Consider the following 26,206-nt stretch of genomic DNA (forward strand, 5'->3'; position numbering starts at 1 on the left):
AGAAAAAAAAGAATAGCCTAAGTATGTAACCATGAAGGTGGAGTTTCATGACAGCATTTTTGAAAGAAAAAGAGGACAGCCTTAAAAAAACAGTCACAAAGCGTTTCCTTGTTTACAGCCCTGCTCAAAACAGGATGTTAAACAGCAAATCAAACCACTACAATTAATACTTTTATAGGAAGCATATGACTGGAGTTTCTACACATTGCCACAAGCCAGCAACACACAGCTCTCCCTTTCTCCAAGCACATGAGTTTATGCAGACTGCAAGGGCACAACGAACAGGAAAAGAAGCACCGAAGCTGTACTTGCCCAACCGAATACACCCAGGCCAACCACTTGAGTCCGTGCCTCCGCAACAACTATTCGTAACACTAGCACAGGGATCCAGAGCCGCAGAGCGATTTTAATGCGTTGCCTTGGTACTCGCATGAGCGATCGAAGCAGGTAAGAGATGAAGAAAGAAGGTGGGGAACCAGGAAAAGAGGCTACCAGAAAGCAAGAGTATCTACAGTCAGCCTGTTAAAAAGTCTGGTCTGTTGCCACCACAAAGCTCCCAGAGAGAATTATCCAATTCTAGCAGATACTCTTTAAAATAATAAAATGCCAAAAAAGGTCTAAGACTCTAAAGGGAAAAATGTATTTTTAGTCCATGCTAACTTTTGGTTGAAGAGTCAGTCTCAAAGGCGCCCCACATACTCAGGACAGTCACCTGGGAAATCTCTCTCATCAGGTACATAATTATTTTTGCAGCCTGTTGAAAAACTAAAGCCTCTAAGAAGGTTCCCTTTTTTCTTTGCCTTTTTTTATCCTGGGCAATTATGCTAATGAACTTTTTGACAAGTCATTATTCACCTTGCTTGGCAACCAGCTTCCAAGGACGGTATGCAGGCACCATGCTCAGATTTATAAACTGATGGGAATTTTTCATAATTTCTTAATTAACAAAGCTCCTAATTGTAAGATTAAATAAGCCCTCTAACAAAGTGGATATTAAATCCCATAAAAGGAAGAAAACCCAACCCATAGAAATAAACAGTACAAGCTTTTAGTGATTCAACAGTATGTTCTGAACAGCTAGAAAAGTGAAGTTTATAAGCTTAATTAAAAAGTAAGAGCCACCCTCAGACACTGTGTCCATCAGAAACACAGGCCTGACAGAGTCTGAAGGCTGTCGCTTGTCAGGGCAGCAGAGCGATCAAGCGGCTTGCACGGGCAGTGCAGGTTTCCATTCGGTATGAAAACCTGGGGCTGGGAGTGGAGAAAAAGAAATGAAATAAAAGAGTGCAAGGCACAGGCTGCAACATGCAGATCCTGAGCATAACCTGGGGACACTTGGCCTTGGGACACATGGCAGCTGGAGGAGCTCTGTTGACTTTGGGGAGGTTTTCAAAAGCGCACAGAAGTTTCCTTGCCACGTGAGCTGTGGGAACTGACTAGTTTTCTGGACCTAAGCCCCCAGATTCCTCTGGCTTTTGGGACTCATGGGTTTGAAAGGAACTATCTAGAACATCTTAAACAAACAAAAAGACTAAAACCAAAGCACAGACTTCGTATGGGACAGCCCCATGTCAGTCATTCGCTTCTGCAGGAGAGGTACTTTGCTGTTATCTGAATTCAGTGACAGCTGTCACCTCAATGAATGGATGCACAGTGTCCTGAAATCAACCTGAAATCAACACCTTCATGCCAACTGCTTGACAATCTAATGAGAAAACCCTGAGGAAAAAGTAAACGTTCTTTTGAATCTAAGGACTGATTTCACGGGCAACTGAACAGTAAAATGATCAACAAATTTATTTAGTCTGGAAGTTGGGTTTCTGCAAACTCATGTCTGAAAGGCAAAGCACATTTTGCACACTGATCTGTAAGCGTGTGAAACAAATGCAACTTTGCTCCACGGTGAAGACATGGGGGATTGTGGGTGCACACGTGTACCTGGCTCCTCTAGCTCCAGGTACTCACTGCTGCAAGGCTGACAGGCTCACAACGGGCAAGATTAAAATACACTGCAACAGTCTTTGTAATCCAGGCCAAATTTCAGCTCAATTCAGCGGTAATTTAATCAGCTTGTTAGCAAGATTGAAAAGCACAGTGGCAGACTGTAAAAATCACCTAAATTCATGTAGATATTATTGTGTCTTTGATTGCTTAAGTCGTCCTAAATTTCCAGGATAAATCAATTAAGAATAGTACTGTCCATACAACAGGCTTTTTTTTACAACTGATATTCTGGATGTGATAAAAGCCTTTTAACAGAACTTCAGTGTTATAAAAGTATGAGAAAAGTGGTTTTCTATTAGCTGGCATACAATTATTATCTTATCCTGTCTTTTGAAATACAGCACAACTCCTGACCTGATGACCATCAATATACAACCCAAAGAACCGAGGCATTTTAGGCAATTTTTTGGGAGTGTCTTACATGTGTCGGAAGGTACAGGTCATACACAGATCCAGAGTCCACATCAATAGCATGAAAGCCTACTAGTGAGCCGTATATGACTTTTAATCGCTGTCCATTCTCAATGGTCAGGTCAACTGACAGTGGCTTGTGATGAAGCGAGGTAAAGGACTGGGAAAAGAAAAACACACCGTGTAACAGTTTAAAGCTGTTGGTTTGCAGATCTACACATATAATCTTCAGAATTCTCAAAACTCAAATGTTAGACAGCTGTTTCTGTTAAATAGTACATGAGATGTAAGGAGCCAAGTATCCATCATGCCCTGAGCTGCGAAGAGAACTGGATACCTCACGGGTTCTGCAAAAAATGTAGATTCAAGAAATGGACTAGGCAAAAAAAATCAGGCTGATTTTCATGCTCTATTTCCTCCTATTTTGAGGGAAATCAGCATTAACTTTGCCAACTCAAATGTACATTTTGGCACAGGACTGAAACAAGTTACACACCTCTAAGAATCATGACTCTGACAGTTTTGTGCCTGCCATCTCCAGCGTGTGTCAAATGAGCTACATTTTCTTTAGAAGAACACTCATTTTATCTTTAACTAGAAATAAATGTCATATGAAGCAACAAAAAGCAAAAGTGTAGAGTAGTTGAGAGACAGTGATGCAGTTGAACCAACAGAATCTTCACTTACCTTAAAAGCCATGAATTTGTGATAAGGCTTTGGAGCCCAAGCATAAACCTCCACTGAGTTTTTCAAAGCAATTACAAGGAATTTGATTCTCTCATATTTTACTGTAATACAAGAATAACAATTCCTTAGGCACCAGACAAACACTTAAATCAAAGACCATCTGATCACATGAAGTAATTTCAATGGACTACTTGCAGAGGTAGACATTATTCAACAAGGAAGATTAGGGGATTCTGGACATCAGTGTTTAATATCACCAGTGACAATACCCTGACTGAAAACCTACAGTTCATTATTCTCAGTAAAGCCAGGTGACTGTAACAGCATTTATATATTGATTTTAATATATCTATGAAAAAGCCCCAGCAATTTACTAATCAGATTAAAAAAGGTCTTGACCCTGCAGCAAAGCCAACCTACATTATTTTTCAAGTGTGAACATGCACCAACATTGCAGGTGGTGAATAAGCTACTTCTGGGGGAATGTTGGTTGTTGGCTGAACAATTTGGTGCTGCTCTGTGGGATGAACTGTCATTTCACTGTTTGTGTGTGGGGTTAAATCCCTGTGTGCTTGTGTGGGCGAAGGACTCCACGTTTCTGAGATGAGTAAGCAGTTTGGAGGTGAGCAGTTGCTCTAAGCTGAGCAATTTCTTGTAAGTCTCTAAGGTCATGTTTGGGTGATCAACAATAAATGAGGAGTCCTGCACTGAAAATTAAGGCTTCTTTGTACATTGTGTTTTCACTCTGCCAGACACAAGCATTTACTTTGGCAACACAGCTCTAAGGTATATGGCATCCCAACACACCCACCCTTCAGTTTATACTCCCTGTCTGCGTGGCAGGGAGCTTTAAGAGAGGCAGGAGTTGAGCTACCAACCCCAAACCAACAAACAAACAAACCACACCAAACCCAAAGATGAGCAACTGAAGTGGAATACGTGGGTGCTTGGCTATAGTCCCCCAGTAATGACACACGTCTCCTTCACCTTCTTTCCTGGATTTAACCCTTGCCACTTTTAATGCCATGAGATACAAAAGTGAATAAAATGTCAAGCAAGGTATCTGAGAGGCAGCCACCTCCCTGTCCCTGACACTCCTCTACAGCATTTCTCCACCTGACACTGAAAAAAGTGCCACTTGTATCTATGCTCTTCCACCAAAGCAGAACTCGTGCTACCCATCACTCCCACAGTTAAATGACAGGAACTATCACAACACCGATGTTCACCTCCAAGAGCAAACTGCCTGAAAGCCAAATAAAAGCAAGATGGTTTTCCAACTGCTATGGTACCATTCAAGTGTGTGCATTTAAACAAAAGTATGTTTAGGGTGTTTATGATCTGGAGACAGGGATGAGCTGTAGCACATCCAATCTCATCTAACTATGGCCACCCTACAAATAAGGCTTACTAGCACTTTACTAGTTTCTTAGCAGTTACTCAGTGTCAGGAGAGGAGCTGAACAGCATGGAGGTGGAAAACATCAGCCTATTTAAATCCTTAAGTAACTAAGGGCCTTTTAAACCGTTGCCTGAGCAATGGACCTGGGTTGGCACTCCCTTCTTCCAGCCATCACAGGAAATACCCACAATATCATCCAGTAACTGCTGCAAGAGAGATGTTGCTGGGAATGACAGGGAGCATGGGATCTGCCACACGAAACAAGGAGGTATGAAAGCACTTGGAGATACTCAGGCCAACACAACCCTGAAGCAGAGCTGAAGAATAATGCTGGTGCCACGAGATGCAAAAGGATCATTCAGCAGGATTTTGAGGAAAACACAAAGCCCTTACCGACTTTGTAGTGCACACAGCCCTCCAGGTCACCCACAGACACCCAGCCTTGACGCTTCTCCACCTCTGGGTCGTTGCGCAAAATTTTATTTCTCAGCCATGACAAGTAATAGACCCTCAGCTTATTCTTCTTCCCTAGGGTTTGGAAAAAGAGACAGATAGAATGATTTAACTCACTGGAGTAAGAACTCTCCCACAATTAAAAAAAGGCAGTTTATGACCTTGAGTACAGAAGGTCTTTGTGCCTCGTCAAGGGGAGAGAAGAGTCCAGCAGCATGAAAGAAAAGCCCTGTGTGATGGTAGGACAGAAGTGGAAGACGAGCCATCCTCTGGCATTAGGCACACATGCACTTACCCTGGGACTCGATCACACTGAAATTCTTCCCTCAGGCCCAAGAACAGGTCTCTACAGACACGTGTATTATCAGAAATAATCACACTATCTGGCATTTACTCACTGATGTGCAGGAACACAGGTATGGCCTTCAATAGCCATAGAATCATAGAATCTCCTGAGCTGGAAGGGACCCATAAGGATCATAGAGTCCAACTCCTGGCTCCACACAGCCCAGCCAAGTCAGAGCGTGGGGCTGAGTGCATCGTTCAGACACTTCTGGAACTCAGCCCAGCTCAGGGCTGTGACCCCTTCCCTGGGAGCCTGTTCCAGTGCCCGACCACCCTCACTAAAGTACCCCTTCCTAACATCCAACTTAAACCTCCCCTGTCTCTGACCTTGTGCCCTCAACATCCTTTGAGGTCACTCATCCACGGGGATAAAGAGCCTCAGGACCCAGGGCAGAGCTATTCGCCAGCAGAGGCTGAAGACACTGCTCCATTTAACATTACTGATGCTCTGTGTTACAGCTCATACATCTCATTGAACACAGAATGAGGTTATTTAATGATATTTTAATACAATTGCACTTAGACAGATGCTCACCCATCACAGAAACAAGCAAACAGACTGACAAACTGTAAGTTGTTGAGACCCAGTTCATTCTGAGGACATGAAACACCTCATACTTCCCACAAACCATTTTACACATTAACCAGGTAATGAAATATCCCAAAGCCTCTCTGAAATGAGAATGCAAATGTTAAAAATTCAAGAGAGTTTTCCTATTAACAAGAATAACTGTCTTGTGATTTTCTGTAAGAGGAAATTCCTCAACCTACTTTATAACCTAATTCTTCTTTTTAATTGCTTCCAACCCCAATGAAGGTCAGGTACTTGCAGACACCAAACTAACCTGATATAGTAATTAGCACATTGAGTCCTTCCAGGACATCCATCTGCTGGAATCGTCTCCTTGTAATCAGTGAATAAACTCTTCCTTGCCCACTTCTGTCCAGCAGCCACAATCCATTCTCTGTTCCCACCAGTAAGTTTACTCCTGTAGATACAAAGGGGAAAAAATACTGCATAATTCACCTACTGATTCAGAGGCCACTGAGTGCCCATTGTTTTGAGAATTCATTCTCATTTAGCCTCACTCGATGGTACCTGGTGACTTCTTTGCTGCTCTCTGGATGACCTCCCAGAAAAGGGAACAGAAAAAAGGATCTCACCACTACAGATTTCACCCAGCAGAACACTTCTGTGCCCACGTAACTTGAAGGATGAGTAGGTCCACTGAAGTCAATGTTGGTTTAAACAGAAGGGAAAGTGCAATGTGACCTTGAACTTCCCAGGTGACCTTGGCAAGTGCCTGTGAGCACTGCAAAAGTCCCAGCCCAGAACCACTCCACTGACAATGTAGGAGATTCAACTACATGATCTAAGGATCTCCATCAAACAAAAAACCAAACCAAAACAAACAAAAATCCCTCTTTCCCCAAATACAGCACTGTGATGACAGGGTGACCACACTTGTGGGAAGAAGGGACAAGGTGGAACATTTAAAAAGTCTGTGTGTTGCAAGAATGCTTTCAAATGCCAAATTAAAGGAGTGAATCCACCTGAAATCCAACTGCTCCCAAGGAAGCAAAGGTTGCTGACATCAGAGCATGTGAAAAATTGTGTTCAGCTGGCATGACACCTACATTTCCTAATCAGCAGGTTCTAAAGAAATGACAGGAGATTTCGGGCTGTAACAAGCCACCTCCTCTACTGGCACTGCTCTGGTGAGTACCTGGTGCTCTTCAGCCTCAACACACATTTAATTACAGACCTTGCCACACTGATAAATGATTAATTTCAAGTCTTGGACTCCTATAAACATACATTACACAAAATCTGTGAAGCTGTAAACTGCAAGCCTACATCTCCTTGGATAATATTTCATCTATCAAATTTGTTTTCCATTCCAGAGTCAAAAAGCAAGGAGGAATAAAAGACTGGATGAGTCCCACAGTGTATGTCTGTTCTTCTGAAGTGGAAAGATGGTTGGAGGAACTTGAGATCAGCTACTGTGAGACTGGGACAAGGTCAACAGTTGTTGAAAACTGCTCTGGCTACACTCATCTTGGTTTTAGCACCATGTGAAGCTGACTGTAACAAGGGTGATCTGGTGAGGTTCTGAGTAAGCATTGACAACACGAACTACAGAAGCCAAGCTCTTGGGAAGACAGATGCCTGACCTGCTTCTCATTCTAATGCAGATGACAGAAAAAGGCTTTGGGTTTGGATTATCTCCTCTGGGTCAGGGCTCAGTATGATCAGCTGCACTCGCCTGCAGCTCAGACCAGAGCAGAAGTTACTAAAACATCTGCAACTTTTGGCTCCTCCAAGCATAGTTTCAATCTGGTGCTTGATCAAAATGTTTCATCATCCTGATGAACAAAATCCTTTGCAACTGTAAGTCACCTCTCTGCCATCTTCTACTACAAAAGCAGTTGTTGTATGAGTGACCCAGTGATCCCCACAGGGCTTCCTGAGAGGACAAGTGCAATACAACTGCGAAACCCACCAACACACACTGCCAGGCTCTCCTACTGCTGCCTTCCCTCACACACAAGCCCAGGTACCCCTGAGCTTACCCCACAAAGCAGCACAGAGGACCTCTGAGTTGAATTTCTTCTTGTATTTACGGATTTCTGGACTGTCGCTCTGCGGGCGGATATTGGTTGGGTTGACGTTGACAACGGAGCCCTTCCTGGCGTTCTCCCTCCTGACAGGCTCAGGTTTTGCACTAGATGCTGGAATTAAAGACACAGGCAATTGTGAGAAACGGCTGCATCTGACATTTGACCTGTTTGTGGCAGAATGGAGACACCTCTGGAGCACTACATAGCCAGAGGCAAACAGCACACATCTGGAAACTCCCTCAGGCACTCCTGGGAAAGCAGCACAGCAGAGCAAGCCACATCTGGAACAGCAGCAGCAGCACAGTGAAAACTCACAGCCATGTGGAGTTGCACTTTCTGGAGATGTTACTGAGAGTTTCCATTCCCAAGCAATAGGCCCTTCCTGCTCCCAAAAAAAGAAGAACCCAGGAGTGACATTATATGGGAAGGGTAACGGATACTCACGAGAACTACAGGAAGGTCCCACGGGACTGGTGGGAGGGGTGATTGGCAGAAGTCTAGGATCTATGAATGAAGTAAACGACGTTGTAGAGGATGTGCTGCTCTTTGAGGGTGTGCTTTCAGTGCATGGGGTCTGCAAGGAGAAGTGAGAGCTGCTTCAGGAGGGTGGTACTGGGGAGCAGACAGCACGCAGCAATGCAGAGCCCCTGAGGTTGAGATGAAATGGCACCTGGCATACTTAGGCATGATGGACAGTCTTACAGCACCAGATATAATTCAGTGATGGAAGGGGAGCAGGGAGCTGTCTCCAGATGTTTAGCCAGGCATTGCACTGCATCAAAATAACCAGCCCCCAGAAGAGCACGTTGACCCCTCCCATCTCATCTGCAACTGGGCATTCCTCAAATCTCTCTGCAGCAAGGAGGATGCTGTTGCCTCAAGTAAGGCAGTTTAGTGACCCCTGGCAGCACTGTCATCTGCCTCCAATGACACATCTCCCTGGGAGACCCTTTGGAGTCCCTTTGGGGCTGCTGAGACATGCTGCCCCAAAGCCTGTGCTCTCCTGCTGGAAGAAAGCCAGGGATGACAAGCAGAGCACTGCACTGCTGACATGGCAGGTAGAGGAGTGGAGGGTACAAACCCCTCCACCTTGTGTAAAAGGGGAGGAAAAAAACCCAAGGGAAGAAAAGGGAGCAGAGAGTTGTGGCAAACAAGTGGAACAATAAGATCTGTTTGGGAGCTCAAGATTTCCTATCCATCCCCAAGGCAGAACTTTTAAAGAAAAGAAGGAACATGGTTAAAAACCCTGTCCTGAAGAGAGACTGGAGAGATGGAGTTAAATCTCAGGTTCTGAAAGGTGGAAGAGAACAAGGATACAAGTCATTCAATCTATCTCTTACCTTACTGAGAGGTTTGTTCTGAGGTTCCTGGCTAGTCAGTGGCACTTTTGGTGGGTTCACAGAGGAATCTGAAATTTGGCTTGGCTGGAGGAGGTCTGGCAGGAGATAGTTCTGGTTGTTTATGCTCCAGAGGCCTTCTTGGGTGCTAGAAATTTGTTTCCCTAAAATCGGATCCTGGACATGAGAACACACAGTTAAACTCCACATTTGGCATACTTACAATGCACTGTGCCACTTCTGTTAATTAGGACAATAAATAATGAGCACACAGGGAGGGGTGCTCTCCGTGATGCATCACATAAAGACAAACCCTATGGAAAGTTTAAAATAAAAAACTAAATACAAAAGTGTGTGGCAAACACCTGAGACATCAACACTGGCTTCCACTCCTGGAGTCCTCCCCAAATGTTCCTCATCTATGTTATCTGAGAGGTAAAGAAGCAACTTGACCCTCAGAGACACTTGAGAAAGAATCAAATAACTCATTCTAATGTTACAGTTCTGACCTTTACCTGTCACAGTCAGCAGGGACTTCTGGACCTGCATTTAGTTCCAAGCCCTTTACCATTCATTGCACTGCTACTTCCCATTAGAGAATGAGGAACCCTCATTCTACAATGAAGACATTCAATAGGATCCAGTATCACTGTTACAGGATCCCACCAGCTTCAAGGAAACACTTGCAAACTCCATAAGACTGAGGCACCACACAAGGTCTCTCTCTGAACAGCACAAAACACGAAGTCAGAGGTTGGTTTCTGGGTACAGAAGGCTGGAAGCTTCAAGAGGAAGAAAGATGGGGTATGTTAAGCAAGCTGTGTCCCAGATGGGAAGGGGAGGGCAGTGCCCAGGGATTTACCCCTGACCATGATCAGCCAGGGTACCTGAACACCATTGGCACTGGAATGTATGCAGAGATAGTGACAGGAGCCAAGTGCTGCACTAGAAAATTCCTCCTCAGCTACATGGAAGCAAAAAACCACCACCAAATTCAAGCAGCTTCTGGCTGGCTGAATTCAAGGCAAGGCTGTATACATTGTACTGACTTCAATAAATAACCTACTGAAATCAGGTCAGCTTTAGTGAACACTGGCCAAAATATGGAGAAGGGGGGGAAAGAGGAGATAATGCTAAATAAAAGACATCAGCCTGTTAAAACCCAAGTAATTAACTAGGAAACAAATTGATACCCTAAGTATGTTAAGTTTTAACTTAGATATTAACCAAAGCAACACATACATGTCAGTAATTCAGTTTAGGGAACTAAACCAGCATGGGGCTTTTTTTCTTCAGTTTTAAGCCAGATGAACTGCACCAAACCCCCATCTGAATCATGTGTGCAGCCTGGTACACCCTAACCACTTCAAACCAGTTCAGGTTGATGGGCCGGGGAACGGGATGCTGGAAGAAGTCTTGGTGACTCATAATAGCTGTGGCTGGTGAAACAGAGGTGGGCGGAACGGCTAGGACTCTCCATGAGAAGGACAGGGAAAGACTGGAAGGTGTCACAGAGATCTGTGAGGAGAGGTGACAGTTTCCTGTCTGTTCTTCCTCCCACATTGTCCTGCCCAAGCCCACTAGGAAATGTCTCCTCCACTCTTTTCCATCCCATTTCATCCTCAGTCTGGGCCTCAAAGGTCACACCAATCCCATCCTTCTCCTTTCCCTCAAGCAGGTTATTCCAAATGCTCAGATATCAGAGGAAAGGGAAAGCACAGGGCTGGGTTGTGCCACAAGAAAAATACTGGGTTTGTCCTGTTTATAATTCCTTCTGCAAAGCTGGGTCTTTTCTCCTTGAGGATGGTGGGACGAATGCAAAGTGGGACACCTTCCCCAGTCAGAAAGGATGCCACTCCAGTCTGAAGCTTAGAAATCATACCAGAGGTGAAGAAAACTCCTTTTTCTTCCCAGCCCTGCCACAGCTCAAGCAAGCAGTTCTGGGAAAAACACCAGTTTCACAGCAATTTATTTCCCTGTCTCCAAACGAGAGTACACTCGGTAATGTGTGAGAAGGGCTCCAGTGCTGAGTGCAACTCTTATTACTGGAGTTGTTTTTGTTGTTTTCAACCACAGAGAAGATTGTTCTGCTTTGTCTGTCTTCATCTGTTCTGCACTAATATTTAATCATACAGGAAAATCCACATGACCTGAAGCCTCTACTAGAAACTGCAGCTGGGAAGGAACCACAACATGCATGTGGTAAGACACGTATTTATACTAGCTCAGTAGGGAGAGATGAAGTGGTTTTCTCCCTTCTGGTAATATTTTAAGTAGCAAGAAGTAGTTCTCTTTAAATTTCAGTGAAAAAGGCCAAGATTGTTAAAAATAGCAACAAGGCACACCAATGATAATCAACAGCATTGGCTTCTGCAACCTGTCCAGTGCCTTCAAGTAATACACTGACACCAGAAACCACCTCCAGGTCAGGAACAAGGACAGACAGACGTGCAATTTCGTACCTAAATGTAGCTGTTTTTATAGGAACCACAAAACCTGAAGCCACACATTTCTGCATGGCTGAGAGCTATAATTTGCAATGACAGAGCAGGACTTCAGAGTGAAAACGCTGCTGAGAAGAAACGGATACAGCGTTTAACATGCACATTAACGATCTGACTCCCCCCACCATACCCACCCCCTTACAAATGGCCAAATTACCTTCTGTTCTGCGACGGTGCTTTGGGGTTTCAGTTCAATTCCATCTGGTACTCTTGTCCTTGAGAAATCTGCCACTCTGCTGCTTAGCAGTTGCCTGGTAACAAACTCCAATTAATGAACAGAACTACTTTGGGGAAGGGGGGAAGAGCCCCAACCCCCCCCCACATATACATGGTCAAAAGTGAGCATAGTTAACATTTGCTAGTTACACTTAAAGGTTCTTGTACAAAAGCAAGCTGATTAGTCTGCTGGGTGTGCCTGAACACACTCAAGCCTAAGGACCACTCACACACAGCAGGAAGTTCTCCCCATCTCAAAGGGGAGCATCCCTTCATCTCCCTGCCACCCATCACCTCGCAGGCACCTCAGAGCCCAGACAAGTGAGAGCTGGTCCCTCAAGCTGTCATGTGAGAAGTGCCTACTGCAAAACTTCTCCTGTCTCCCCTCACACGCTACTCAGAGTGCAAGTATGAGCCACCCTGCTCTCCAGAGCAAGAGTCAGCTGCACTTGTAAGGGGGAGAGCCGTTGCTCCCCTGTGTGCTGGCATCAGGGATGTCTCTGCCAGTGCCTACTGGGACAGGCTACAGTGGAATGTCATACAGAGAGTCAGTCCCTGAAACATCCTCACCTTGCATGCAAAGAAACAAAGGAAGTGTTGCCCAGTGCACACAGAGACAAAAGAACCTAAGAGCTGCTGGACTGGCTGGGGCAAAAGCCCCCCTAGCCCAGTATCCTGCCTTCAGTGGTGACCAGAAGCAGATACCTAAAGGAATAAGCACGAGGCAAGCGTCTGCTGTGATACAGCCCAGCGTATGAGTGGCTCCCACACAGCCAGTGGTATATCTGCATTTTAAACTATTTCACCAAGTGAAACTGCCTCAAACCTCTGCCAGTGAGGCTCTGGCCCTGTTTCTGTGCATTTCCACCCCTGTTATTTATTTATTCTAGTTATTTATTTATATACATTTACTTATTACTGATCTGTTGCAGCCTGTCACATTTCTGCCTCCCAGTAATTATAAACCAGACTGGATCCAAGGCACTGGTGTGAGGGGCCCTACAGTGCCAAGCCACAACTGGTAGGACAGCGGTGAAGGCTGGTTGGGTTTTCAAAACACTGTCCAATGCGATAACAAAGAAGGTTTGGGGAGACAGAGTGTGACATAAGATGTTCTTAAGTTTTTTGGGGGTTTTGTTGTGGGTTTTTTGCTGTTTATTTGGGCCCCCCATTCCACGGGAGGGGTAAATATCTGCATGGCACGTTAGAAGGAATAGCAAGATCTGGTGTAGGATCAATGGGGAGTGGACAGATCTGTTCTTATCACGAAAGCAAGCAACAGCTGATCTTAAGAGATTATGACCTCCCACTTACTAAGGGGAGAAGGTAATTCCTAGCCAAGCACACCTTGTTCAAGTTTTGGCAGGGAACAGCATATAAAGAGCAGAGACAGGAAAACTGAACAATGCAAAACGAGTCCCAGGAAAATCAACGTTTTGGGAGGACCGAGGACGCTGCAGTCATCAGAGGTGGAAGCACTCTCAGCTGAGCAGGAGACATAGCAGCAATGGAACAGATAAGCTATGCAAGCAGGTGAGATGCTGGATCACATACATTGATATCCTTTCCTTAAATGCCTGGAGGGTGTGTGTGTGAGAGGAATAATTCTGGCTCATCTCACCAAAAAGAAAAACAAGACAATATTATTTTACTGGTGAAAGACAACTGCACTTGGTCCTGACTTCCTCAGAAATGAGCCTTCATTAATTGGTCCACCCAGGAGAACATGAAGCTCTTTCTCTTGCTGATGTGCATGTCCCAAGCCTAGTCCTACTGGGCAACTCCAGGCAAGCTGGAGTGTGGACATCAAAAGCTGTTCCACAGCCCAGGCAAGAGTAAGACAACAGAGATGGTTTTCAGTAGCCAACTAAAACTTGGGCCAAGGTGTCCCAACCAAAGCCCAGGAAGAATCACTCCTACAGACATGGAGACCTTCAGGTCCTGCATTTGCATGCTTCAGAGAGCAGGAAAAGCAAACCCATCCACTTTGTCCAGAACATGCAAAGTTTCAGTGCTGGGTGTCACGGTGATCACCATCCTCTGCACTATTTACCTGGCAGTCATCAGGATGCATTTCCCAAAGTACCTGTCTTTTAACATAAATGACTCTCAGCTGAGGTGAAGGGACTTTGTTAAGAGACAAGGGTGTACTTTTGCTTTTACAGTTCCTGTGGTGGATGTGTGCACAGGAAGGCAAGCCTGACAGGGATCAACCTGCTGATTCCACTTCTCTAGAGGACCAGTGGGTCTCACACACAGAGGAGAGGCAAACAACACATGCAGATTTCCAGAAGCAGTGATACCACTCCTTCACATCATTACAGCATGCAAGGATCACAGCAATCTAACACTTACACAGCAAAGTCATTGCTACAGGGAAAATCCATATTTTTATGTGGAGTCTTTCTGGGGTCTAGGATGAATGCTATGACCTAGAGTGAATAAAACTTTTTACAGATCAGAATAAGGTGGTTTGGAATAGGAGCAGCAATAAAGGCATTACAGTAAAAAGACAACTCTTTCAGGTGCACTAAGCTATCAGCTTTTTAACATTCTTCCTCCTCATCACTCAGCTTTGAAAATGAACTTCAGATATGCAAACCAGGAGCAGAAACTCCACCCTCTTCATCGCAGCACAGGGGAAAGGGCTGGTACCAGTCCAAGGCAATAGCTTGCCCACCCTGCTACAGATCTGCACATCTCTCCCTGAGGACTGACCAAACCACGTGTGCAATTATGGCAGAAGAGCAAGAGCCCCATCCCAGAGAGCTCTGTGGTGCTGTGATTGATGCACTTCAAAGTTCATTCTAGAACTTGAATTAAACTGAAGCCTCTTTGCAAGGAACTTTGAACTTTCATTCATCCACACCAAAAAATAATTCCATTTGCTATTCCAAGAGCAGGGGCTGGCCAGCTGACCCCCGACTCTCCTCTGCCTGGTCCAGCAGGCTATTCACCCTCCATTATTTCTCAGAGTACCTGTTTTGTAGGACAGGTAAAACACCTCAGTCACAAAATCAGCAAGAGAAACCGGAAAGCTAGAGAGGAACAGTTCAGGCAAGATCAGCTTGGTACAAGCCACAGCATCATCTGACACCCACAGCAACTGTGCAAAGTAACGATACCAAAAACATAGCAGATTTTACAACAGCAAATCCTGCTTTACCCTATTGCTCCGTTATAAACAGCCCTGGTGAAGGAATCAGCTTTTCAGTGGGAATTATTTCTCCTGGAGCAAACAGGCTACCTAAATACAAGGGTGATGCCTGCCCTGCTTTCACACTGTACCTCGGAGGTGAGCAGTTTTCTTTCCCTCTCCTTTTTTTTCTTTCAAGAATTCCACTTAAACATAGATCAATGTAGAGTAATCTCTGTAAAGGCACTACCTATTGATATTCAGTTAAAACAAGACATTTCCTTATTGTCCCAGGGCAGCAAGTCATCAAAGCTTATTACACTGTGTGTATCTGATGGAGCAAACGTTCACCCCCTGGGAATTCATTATAGTGCAATTAAACTGCTTAATTACAACTGACATAAATGACTGATAGTAACTTTAGAGAGGAGGTAGTATTTATGCATGCCAGTCTTCTTCAGATATTGAGAAGTGTGTAATAAAAAGGAAGAAAATAGTAATAATAAAAAGTTCAAGCCAACCCTGTGTGGTTCAAGTCATCTTCATCGCTGCTGCTGACTTCATCACTTGATGAGGAATAGTCTGCTGCTTTCAAGAACACGTTGGCACCATCCTTCCCCTTGGTGAAGGACACTGGGCTCTAAGTAAAGAAAACTCAGTTGATTTTTTTTCCTCATGGAAGAAGCCATGGCTGAACAGCCTGTGCAGTGTTCTACTGTCCCAGCAAATTCACTTATTGTGACTTGCACACCAAGTGCTTTCTTAGAAAGACAATGCTTTTGTCAGTCCATCACAAGTGGGTGTTTCACATGGGAAGGGACCTAAGCCAAAACACCTGATTTGCTGAAAGGTGACTTTCTCTAGTCAGTGTGTTATTTTGAATCTCCAACATTTACAATCCAGTTTTCACTCTGCAGAAGCACAGAAGGGCTTCCTCTTTCGCACAAGAGGAGTGCTCAGCACAGCACTGCAGGACTGCACCAGTGCAGGTTTTGTTCCAGCCCTGGGTTACCTCAAGGCTGCAGGGCGATGCCCAAGCCCAGGCTGTGCCCGCACAGACGGGGTACGAGCCATCTTTGGGCTGGAAAGACAACACCAGCACAGCCATGTCTCACTCCCACAGGGCAGTCAGACATCCCAGTCCTCTGGGAACTCATATACAGGAATCCCACATCAATGGCAATGGGCTAAACACAGAGTCTTCTTCAAACCTGCAGCCCCTGACAAGCCAGTGAGAGCTCCAGTAAGCTGCAGCTGTGCCCTGGTGCCGTGCTCTGCACCCGCTGGATCCACCCCAGCCCACCTGGGAAGCTTTAACATGCCAAGCGTCCTGGGAACTTTTAAAACACCAAGCATCCCACATATGAGCTCCTGCACAAGGCACCAGGAGCTCCAGCCGTCTGACAGGCATCCTGCCTTCTCCACTCCCCCAAACCGCCAGCTAAGGAAAGCAGTGCCTCAGTGAGACAGGAGCAGCAATCATCCTTTCCATCAGTGGCTCCTCAGCAAATGGAGAGCAGGGCAGTCCTGAGCGTGTCACAGCCTGGGAAGTGCATCTTCCAGGCAGTTACAGCCAGTATCTGCACAAGCCACAGATGTGTCTTGACTTTGGGATTATGTGACAAGTGACCAATGACTTCCTGAAACAGTGAAGGCACTTCCCTCCTTTCCAAGGGTTTATCATCAGGTAGGTTCAGGGAAACCAAAATCTGTCAACATCCTGAGCTGGACACAAGTCAGACCTGGACCAAAAGCTGATGAGACACATTAATGCAGCAAAAAGCTCAATACAGCTGCACACAGCATCTCAGATGGACTCATCAGTCAGCAAACTCAAGTGCCAATGCAGGAGCTGTCTGCACAGACAAGGCCTCAGTGACAACTATGAACGAATCAAAACTATCAGTGGATTTAAAGGAACCTACTGCAATCTGGCCTGGGTGAGACACTTTTTCAGTCTTCTTATGCAGCTGCAAGTGGTTCTGGGACAAAGCGTTCTCTGCCTTGGCCGGTCCTGGGTTCCCTGGGGGGATGGAGAAACCAAAGAAGTTTATTATTTTTAAATGCATGTGCAGCAGAGTGAGAGAGGGAACCAGCATGACAAGCACATCTATAGTTACCACCCAAAGCAGACACCAGCCTCTGCTGACAAACTTCTTTTTTCCTCTTTGATACAAAGGGAAATCTTTGTGGTTGCTTCCCAGTGGTTCTGGAAGCCACAGTACGATGTATATAAATAGATACTGGTGCAGTTTAACACTGCCAGAGTAAGGAAGCAGACTAAAACCTTGGCAACATACTCCCACTGCACACCAGCAACAGTTTCACAGACTGGGAGGCAGTTTGCAAGGGAAAAGGCTGAGGGCATGCTAATCCTTTCCTCTGATCCATTTCTTGAGGGCTTGAGGGCAGACAGCTCATCACATCAGCATCTGCTGGGTATATTCCAGCACTGAAGGTGCCACCCAGCTTTATTCCTGTGACTGCAGGCAGGGGTCAGGGAGGGGGTACGAAACCATTTTCATGAGCAAACAGAAGTGGTGCCAGGATTTGGCCTTTACAAAACCGTTGCACAAAACCAGCCTAAATATTCTGATTCCCTAAACCCAACTGGCTGGGGAAGCTGAACCTCACTCATGAGTGTGGGGTTAAGATAAAAGCAGAAGTGGATTCAACCACTTCCCATGGCAGCACAGGGAGAAGTATCCTCCAGTCCCCGCTTCTCTTGGGGCACACTTCTCTGCTCTCACTTCCACTCCACACCACAGGGAAGTAGGTAATAATAGCCCTCAATTTAGCAGAGAGCTGGTCCCTGCCACGGGCCAATGCAGCATCAGGTGGCACCTTGTGACACTCTGCCCAAGGTCACGTACAGGAGCTGCAGCACAACGCTTCCCTCCCGGGTGGCTTGGGGACCCAAACTTGCCACCACACTTGCATGGCTATTGAACACTCAAGTCTAGAGGAGCTGGAGCCCATCTGCTGCCATTTTAGGAGTCCCTTTCAGTACCCTCACTGGCCACAAAGTCATCTGGGAAGAAGAAAAGCTGCCTTGGAGAGAGTCTTCTGCACAGAATTCCTGATACAAAGCAAAGATGTTCCCTCACCCTGCCCTAGGACACACACAGCCTGCTGGTTCAGCAATTCCTCCCATGACTATCCTAGTGCTACCAACGGGACTCCCTGCAAGTGATGATGGGGACAGAACTCCAGCTCACACAGATCATGATTTCCATTGGGAACTGAGATAGTTCATCACCACAGCTTCACACAGGCGTGCTTTCTGCAAAGGTTTTACAATTCAGAATCCCTTCCTGGTCAATGAGTACCTAAGACACTTAGCAGAAGCATTAGCTTTAAAGTATTTATAGCCCTTTCCTGCCCAATTCATTATCCCCGTGGGCTTGGGAAAGCAACAAACTCTTTCTGGAACACCATATGCCAGAACTAGCTGTAATTTAATGACATTTAAGAACCCAAGGAGACAGTTTAAACCGCAAGGGAGGTTTTCTATTCTTTCCACTGCTAGTGAGGTTTTCGTTTCCCTATGCCAAAATATCACAGGAGTTACACATCATGCAGACACTGCAACGCTGAGCTGGGCTGCTGCAAGTTGTTCATCACTATGCTTTTACTCAAAATGACATAAGGGCAGAGAGAAACAAAACCCTAAGAGTTTAAATTGTGCACTGGATCTCTCCCGAAGCAAAGCTTCCTACTCTGGGTAGTTAGTGAAAGCAAACCTGGCTTGACTGTGTAAGTGTAATAAATAAGTAATTTGTTCTTTGTTTACTGAGGGCTTGCAAATTAGCAATGTGAGCCTCAGCTTAAAAATAAATGACCTCAGCAGCTCACTGGTGTGGTTTCAGAACGTTTTTAGCATCCACCCTGCTTCGAACTGGGCATGATTCCCCACATCTTCCATCTCTAGTAGTTAACCTGGATGCAAATCATTGTAACACACCACTGCTTTGCAAGCTGTTACACAAGAAATTACCTTACAGCTGACCCATGGAAAATGCCCTTAGGAGTAACAACGGAGGAGCAAAACTGTGCACTGCTGCTCCATGTCCTCATCTGCTAGGACCTCAGGTCATGTCTCAGGAACCAGAGTCTGCACTGCAGAAAACCTGCACAACCACAAGCAAACCCACCGTTCCTACGCTGCTACCACGATACCCGAGAGAGTTGGGCTTCACTTCAACTGGATGAGGCTCTCTCTACCTTTTAACTTCCTTTGCCTTTTTCTCCAGTTCCACTATTTTTCTCCAAATAAAAGAGTATTGGAGGAATGTTGCATGAGGTGCTGCAGAGAGTCTCATGCTTCCTTCAGCCAGCACGTTACAAGAGTGCAGAAACATGACTGCACAGCAACTGCTCATTGGATCCTCTTGTTAGTGGGCAACACCACCAAAAAGCAGCATATGGTTATGCAGAAAATGCCAGTGGGTGAGTGTCAGTACTGAATTACAGCTGTAGGCCTGTAACACCCGCTCTGCTGAGGTTCAGTGGTGTCACTGAGTGCAACAGGACTGACTTTTTTCAATTCTTCACTGAGGCAATGCAAACTGCAGAAGGCTCTTGTGTGTGATGGGAATATTGCACATTTTGACTGATGAATCTTTGACTTAGGAGTCACCTGAGGTTGACCGGCTGCTCTGGTGAGATCCCATCTCCCACGGCGTGCTGCCAGGAGCGCTGCTGCTGCTGTGCAGCTGGAGAGCGTGTCCCCCGGGGGATGCCTGGTGAGTGTTACTGAACAGAAAGACAAAAAGCAGATCAGACTACCCTGCATGCAGGAACACGGACCAGAACGGACCTCCTAGGCCACTGAATCGAGTTCCCTGCTGTTACTCTATGATACAATGCTCCTGATAAACAAACAAAAAAATATATTCATTGCTGCTCCAAGCTGGGCCACTCACTACTGAGAGAAGATGATGGTTGGGGCAGTTCCCTCTGGGCAGTCGTTCTGGGAGATTACAGAGATTCCAAAGTCATTACAGAACATCCTACTGTATGTACTTCTCCCCTGGCCTCTTCAGTTCTGTGACTGTCAGATTCCAAAATCTCATGGCTTTTACAAATAACACAAGCTGCTGCAGTACCCTCCTACAAGATACATGATCACCAACTCATCAAGGGAGAAAGGAATGCATCAGACAGTAAAACAAGCTGCCAAGCTTGTTAAGTAAAACACTGGCTCACCCAGAAATGCGGGCTCAGAAGCCACGCACTTGTGACACTGCTGTTTACTCACATGTTCCTTCTCTCCTTTGTCTCCTGTAACTCCCAAGGAGAGAACATTTAGGGCTTGACTTCACTTAAAAGCTATTTCAGATGATGTTTCTGACTCTGGCTCATCAGAAGTGCTGCATGTTATTTTATATCAGCTAAATCTATTTGCCTTTCAAATCTCTCCAACCCCCTTTTCTTACAGCATTATGTTCCCTGATTAGACATCTGGTGGGGGCTACCCTTGACCGCTGAGCTCTCTGCAGCCTCCATCTTTTCTCCTGGGATATGAACAAAGCACACTAGCCTTAGGGGCAGACTGCCAAAATAGTCTATAGATCTACGGATGTAGCTTATTAAAGTTACTACCAGGCAAAACAAAGCTACAGCCACAAGCTGTAAGTGCCAGACCCAACTCACCAAAGCACCCAGGCACCTAACACCCCTTTGAAAGGGATGGCGGTGGCGCTGGTGGAGAGCACCTGCAAGAGCATCCAGGCAGTACCACTCCCATCCAGCATCTTCAGTACCAACAGACCTGGATTTTAAGTAACCTGCACCATCATCAGCCGCTTAGTTTAATGTGAAGGGGAAGTTAAACGATGCCAAACCAGAGGAATTTAAATGACTGCACAACACACTGGCTCTTAATTGGCAAACGGATGCACAACCTGCATGCAACCCAGTGGGGCATGGCAAACAGGCTGAACCAAACAGAACAACTCACTGCAGGAATGGGTACCGATGGAACACGCAGCATCTATTACAGACACTGCTTTCCAGCAGAAAATAGACCTGCCTCACATGAAAGGGAGGAGGAGATCTGCACAGGGCTTGTTTCTCTTTAAATCAGTTATGTCAATCATAAAAAGGAAAGTGGCTTAGACACTTCCTTCAGGTTTAAGATGAGGAAGTTTGGTTAATTATTTTTGTGGACAATCTGACTCAAAACACCAAATAACTGTAACATTAAATGAGGTATGAACTCGTGTCAGTTTTGGCACTACTGAGGCTTTATTTTTAATACATTTGCTTTAGTTTTCCTACCAATAATCAATCAACACTAGTATAAGCAGAAAACATGTCAGAGCTTACCTTGAAAGACATCTCTGATGGCCAGGCTGGTCCCTGCCATAAAATTTAGAGGTCGTCCTCTCTGGAACCTTAAGGATTTAACCAAATGTTTTAAGTTTGCTGCTGATATTTTAGACAGTTAATAAACCTGATGCTTACCCTGTATCAATGCAAAAATAAGGCTAACCAAGATAAATTAATAATGCTTCAGTGGGAGCTGTGGAGACATCTTCCATGATGTCAATACTGGAAGCTGCAAGTCAGCAGCAGGTGCTTCCCTGCTTGCCCCAAGCCTGTGCAATCCATCAGGGCACAGACTGCAAGTGGTTTGCACCTTTCCCTGGAGTCAGCATTATTCTTGGTCAATATTGAAAGCAGAGAGGGAAACACATCTGTGGTCGCTTAGTGCAGCCTTCCCCAGGTGGGGGATGTTTATGTTGCTACCAAAGGGCTGGGGGAAGTGACACACCTCCCCAGCTGCCAAGTACTAAACAGGTACACACACCCCTGCCCATACACATCCCCATACAAATATTATCGTACTTATTCTTAGGGATTCTGTTAAAAAGAAGAGAAATACACCATCACCTGGATCACTAATGGGTTTTTTTCTGCAACAAGCCAGATCTTTCAAAGAAAGGGCAGCCACAAGTACCTGGTGTAACTGAGGTGTAGCTGCGTTCACAGATCCCGCAGGTGTTACACACACACATGTAACACTGAACACTTAGAACCAGCTTAAACATTTGCATTTTCTTTCTAGATTACTCATCCCCAGTTAATGCACAAGCATTTATATCTTCCCTCTATTTAATAGAACTATGGAATGTGTTGGGTTGGAAGGAACCTTTAAAGGCCTTTTAGTCCAACCCCTCCATGCAGTGAGCACGGACATCTTCACTAGATCAGGCTGCTCAGAGCCCCATCAAGCCTGAACTTTCATGTCCAGAGGATGGATACTACACAGCAGAGGAGAATGGAGCAGAGTGCCTTACACCCTGAGTTTCACATACCTTTGGGGGTTGTTCCTCATTTTGACTCAAGTTCCAGAACACGTCGTCCTGCACAGGGCTGAGTGGTGTTGTCACCATGTCTGACAGGGAGCTGCTGTGGTACACATCCTTACTAGCCCGGAAATTTTCACACTTGAAACAAATGAAATACACATTGAATTGTACTCCCTTGCTTATGTAGCAGGTCCCAATCTCAACAGATATCACTGGTTCTGCTTGTGAGATCAGACTTTTAGTAAACGTAGGAGGAGTATTGTGTCTGGATGCAGCCCTACTCACCTTGTTCACTGTGAAGTTATTCATTTCCAGCATACTAGCACGTTAAGCACAAGTATTTCAAGGTGAAGGGTACAGTAAAAAGAAATAGTAAAACCTTCTATGCTATATACATCTTCCCTTCTTAAACCTACAGAGAAGCTAACAGGTCACTGGCAATGCAGAGCAAACTACTCAACTGGATGACACAAGAATTCCTGTTGTTGGAGTGTATTCCATCCAAACCCAGCCAATGCTTCCAATGCAGAATTTAGACAGTGCAATCACTGGGGGAGCCCACCTCCCCTAAGTTAGATGTTGACATCCAAACTAGTCTTCACAAGCCCACCATCAACCCAGAGTCAATGGAGGCGAACTGCCAGCTGGAAGCGCTTTCAGATGGTTATGAGGGTGCCCTGTCCCTCTGCTGCAACAGTTTTCAATTACTTGAAAAAAATTGAACCTGAGAATGCAGTAAGAAAGAAAAAAGAAGCCATGTTCAGAGTGCACCTCATGGGCAGCCACTGCAGCTGCCTGCATTTAAGAGACATCTTCAAAGGTATCAAACTAGAACATTAGGAGAGAAAATGCCCTGGTCATGGGGGGAGAGGGAAGCAATCAAATCACTTCCATAAAGTCATCATTCCAAGAGAAGATTAGGCAAGCCATGTAAAACTCAAGCTAAAAAACTCAAACTTTGGTCCTCTGATTCTTTCTGTATTTGAAAGAAAAAGAAGAGAAACGAAGGAAATGTCCCTTAACTTTTACACACTAATAATCCATTACCCTGGCATCTTCCACAGAGGAGGAAAGGCAGAGTGCTAAAAATGCCAAGTGAATGTACTGATCCTCCCTGAAATGAAAAATCCTCTCGGACACAAGACCGAGACCACATGGAAGAACCGTGTGAGCTGGGTCCATCTGGAGGGATTGTGATGCTAGAACCAATTTAATGTCACAGACATAGAAAAAACAGAACAGAAATGCCTGAAGCTATACCACTTTGTGCTTCAACTTGGCAGGCCTCCCATGCAAAACAGGACCAGGGCTCTCAGGAGACACCGGCGGTGGCAGGAACGCCATGGGCTGCTGCCTTTCCCACGGTGGGAGTGAACCTGTGCCCTGGCACGGGAAGGCACCTCTAGTGAGAGGCACCTTGTCCTCAAACACATGGCAAGACCAGCAGCCCCACCACTGGCAGGCCCAGGAAAGGCTGGCAGGTTTTGTCTCCTGTGTCCTGAGTTACTGGAACTCAGATAAGAGACAGCTGCAGTTCCCCCAAAGAATGACTCATACAAGTATTTTACTGATGTACCAGTGGAAGCTTGTACAGTTCTCCAGTCCTGAAAAGTGAAACACGGTAGCTGAGAATGGGCACAGAGCTCTTCAAGAATATAATACAATTATGAACTTCCTGTAACTACACAAGACTAATTATTTCAGAGGAAGGATGTTCAAAAATCACTTCAATATCGACAGGTACTAATTCTAAAACCAGTTAAAGATGCCAAACGTTCATTCAAATGTCCCATCCCAACCTCCCCAACCAGCATGGCAAAGACAACTGCTGAAAAACAGCCTGAGAAGTTCACCTAGTTAACTATTCAGGTGCTTTTTCTCCCTTTTTGGGACAGCACGTTCTGTTGACTCCCTTTACAGAAAAAAGCTTCTTCAGCAGTTATAACATCTCATAATCCATGTCCTGTCATTTTGTCAAAATTACTTTTTCCTCCAACATGATTGTCACTAATAACAGTTTTCAGTTAACCAGAATTATTTCAACTGCAAAGTGTTCCTCTGAAAGGACTCATCGTGGGTACAGGAATAGGTTTTTACAGCAAGTGTATTATTATCAGAATATAAGAAGAGTTTCTTTTCCCCCCTTGCCACTTTTTCAACAAGGTACTCACATTTCTTCCTCAATTCCAGGTTTTGAGTCCTGAATACTACTGGAAAACTATCCATGCTTAAAAGCAGTGATGAGCTTTGCTGAATCATGATGTAAGTGACTGGGCAAATCCAAACTCTGCAGACAGTACCCACATACCTTCTCTGGCAGAGACACACCAGTACACCCGTTCCACATGAAGCCAAGAACTGACACCTGCTTTTCAGCTGAGTTCTGTAGGACCTACGAAACCTTGCAATTCCACAGGAGGCCACAAATGTCTCAGATAACCTCCCAAATCACAGTGTTTGGTACTGTCCCTAAGTTTTACAGATAAAGAAAATCTGGGGGGAATGGGGGCTGACATTAAGAAACCCCACCACCTGATTCTAAACTACTCCAAAGTGAGTCTTTTACTATAACACTGGAAGGAGAGCAGCTCTCCTCATGCACAGAGAGCTCCAGTAAAAAAGCAACAGAGTACAAAGACTGTTTACTGGAGTGAGATTGAGAAGTTTCAGAGCTGGAAGTCCTGATAAGGGCAGGCTGCACTGCACTGCACTGCAGGCACTAACTTCAACTGAATCTGCATATAAGGGGTAGGTAAGGGCACCTTGTCACAACACAGCACATGGAAACGGATTTTCTTAAACTTTTGAGCAGGTCAGCTCCAGTTACCAGGTCAGTCCACAACCTAACACACAGCTAGTTCTAATAAAACTGACAGCTTTCTTGTTCTGTTTCAGCCATACCACCCCAGACAACAGAAGATACAGCTAACAAATCCTACAGGAAAACCAGAGTCAATTAAAAACTGGAGTTAATTTCAGGTATGAGCTAAATTCCTCTGCTAGTCAGGCAGCAGAAGATGCTGGGCAGAGAAACAGGTTCAGTTTTCTCAAGAAGCCTCTGAGCCTGGAAGGGCTCATCCCACATCACCACAGCCAGAGAGCCAGATCTGCTCCCGTGCTGCAGCAAGCACCAGCCAGGGACAAACCAGGTGGAAATGGGACACCCTAATCTGGTAGGATCTCACATTTCCCTTACCAGACAGAAGGATGCAAAGGCATGGAGGAATCTCGCTCCCTGCACCTCGGGGGCTGTGTTAAGATTTCCAGGGACATCATTTTGAAAGAGATTCAGCAACCAGGGTGTGCCACAAAAATCTCATGGAATCAAGCATTTAAAATAAGGTATTTTTGTCTCAGCAGCACAGTGCTGACAGATGATCCTTCTCTGACAAACCTGGCGGGAAGTTCTTCAGCACAGCAGGTACCTGTGATGAATTCAGCTTGGGTTTTAACTCCTGGGTTCGCTTTTAATCAACAAGACATCCACATATTGAACTTCACAAGTATACTTCTGTGAGTCTTTTAATCTCCAGGTGACTAACTGGCCCACCACCCTTACTGCCTTAACACTTGGTGCAGCTCACGCAGGCGGCACATCCCAACACGCCGCTATATGCGTCACCAGCAAAAGGAAACACAGCCCTTCAATGGGTAATTTATAAATCTGAAGTTCATCTGGTCCCCATGCTAACAGAGCAGGTGTGAGTACAGATCGGCTTTTCCCTGTCCACACGGTCTCTACCAGCTGGAACACTGACTTGTGAGCAGGTAACA

At 45.4% G+C, this 26,206-nt stretch overlaps 1 protein-coding gene across 1 annotated transcript in view; it reads right to left on the reverse strand.

Annotated features, from left to right (window-relative positions):
* NRK (Nik related kinase) overlaps window positions 1-26,206 on the reverse strand; it is a gene marked incomplete at both ends in the record, with an annotated part of 100,386 nt that overhangs the window by 10,408 nt on the left and 63,772 nt on the right. Inside the window, 13 exons of the mRNA XM_084269134.1 lie at window positions 2,426-2,575; window positions 3,103-3,203; window positions 4,897-5,031; window positions 6,147-6,290; window positions 7,876-8,034; window positions 8,368-8,497; window positions 9,264-9,437; window positions 11,922-12,015; window positions 15,638-15,756; window positions 17,042-17,139; window positions 19,756-19,871; window positions 21,447-21,514; window positions 22,439-22,570. Of these exons, the coding sequence (XP_084125260.1) occupies window positions 2,426-2,575; window positions 3,103-3,203; window positions 4,897-5,031; window positions 6,147-6,290; window positions 7,876-8,034; window positions 8,368-8,497; window positions 9,264-9,437; window positions 11,922-12,015; window positions 15,638-15,756; window positions 17,042-17,139; window positions 19,756-19,871; window positions 21,447-21,514; window positions 22,439-22,570 (1,620 nt within the window). The remainder of the gene's footprint in view (window positions 1-2,425; window positions 2,576-3,102; window positions 3,204-4,896; window positions 5,032-6,146; window positions 6,291-7,875; window positions 8,035-8,367; window positions 8,498-9,263; window positions 9,438-11,921; window positions 12,016-15,637; window positions 15,757-17,041; window positions 17,140-19,755; window positions 19,872-21,446; window positions 21,515-22,438; window positions 22,571-26,206) is intronic.

Source organism: Gallinula chloropus (genome assembly GCF_964237585.1).
Source record: "Gallinula chloropus genome assembly, chromosome: 11".
Lineage (NCBI taxonomy): Eukaryota > Metazoa > Chordata > Aves > Gruiformes > Rallidae > Gallinula > Gallinula chloropus.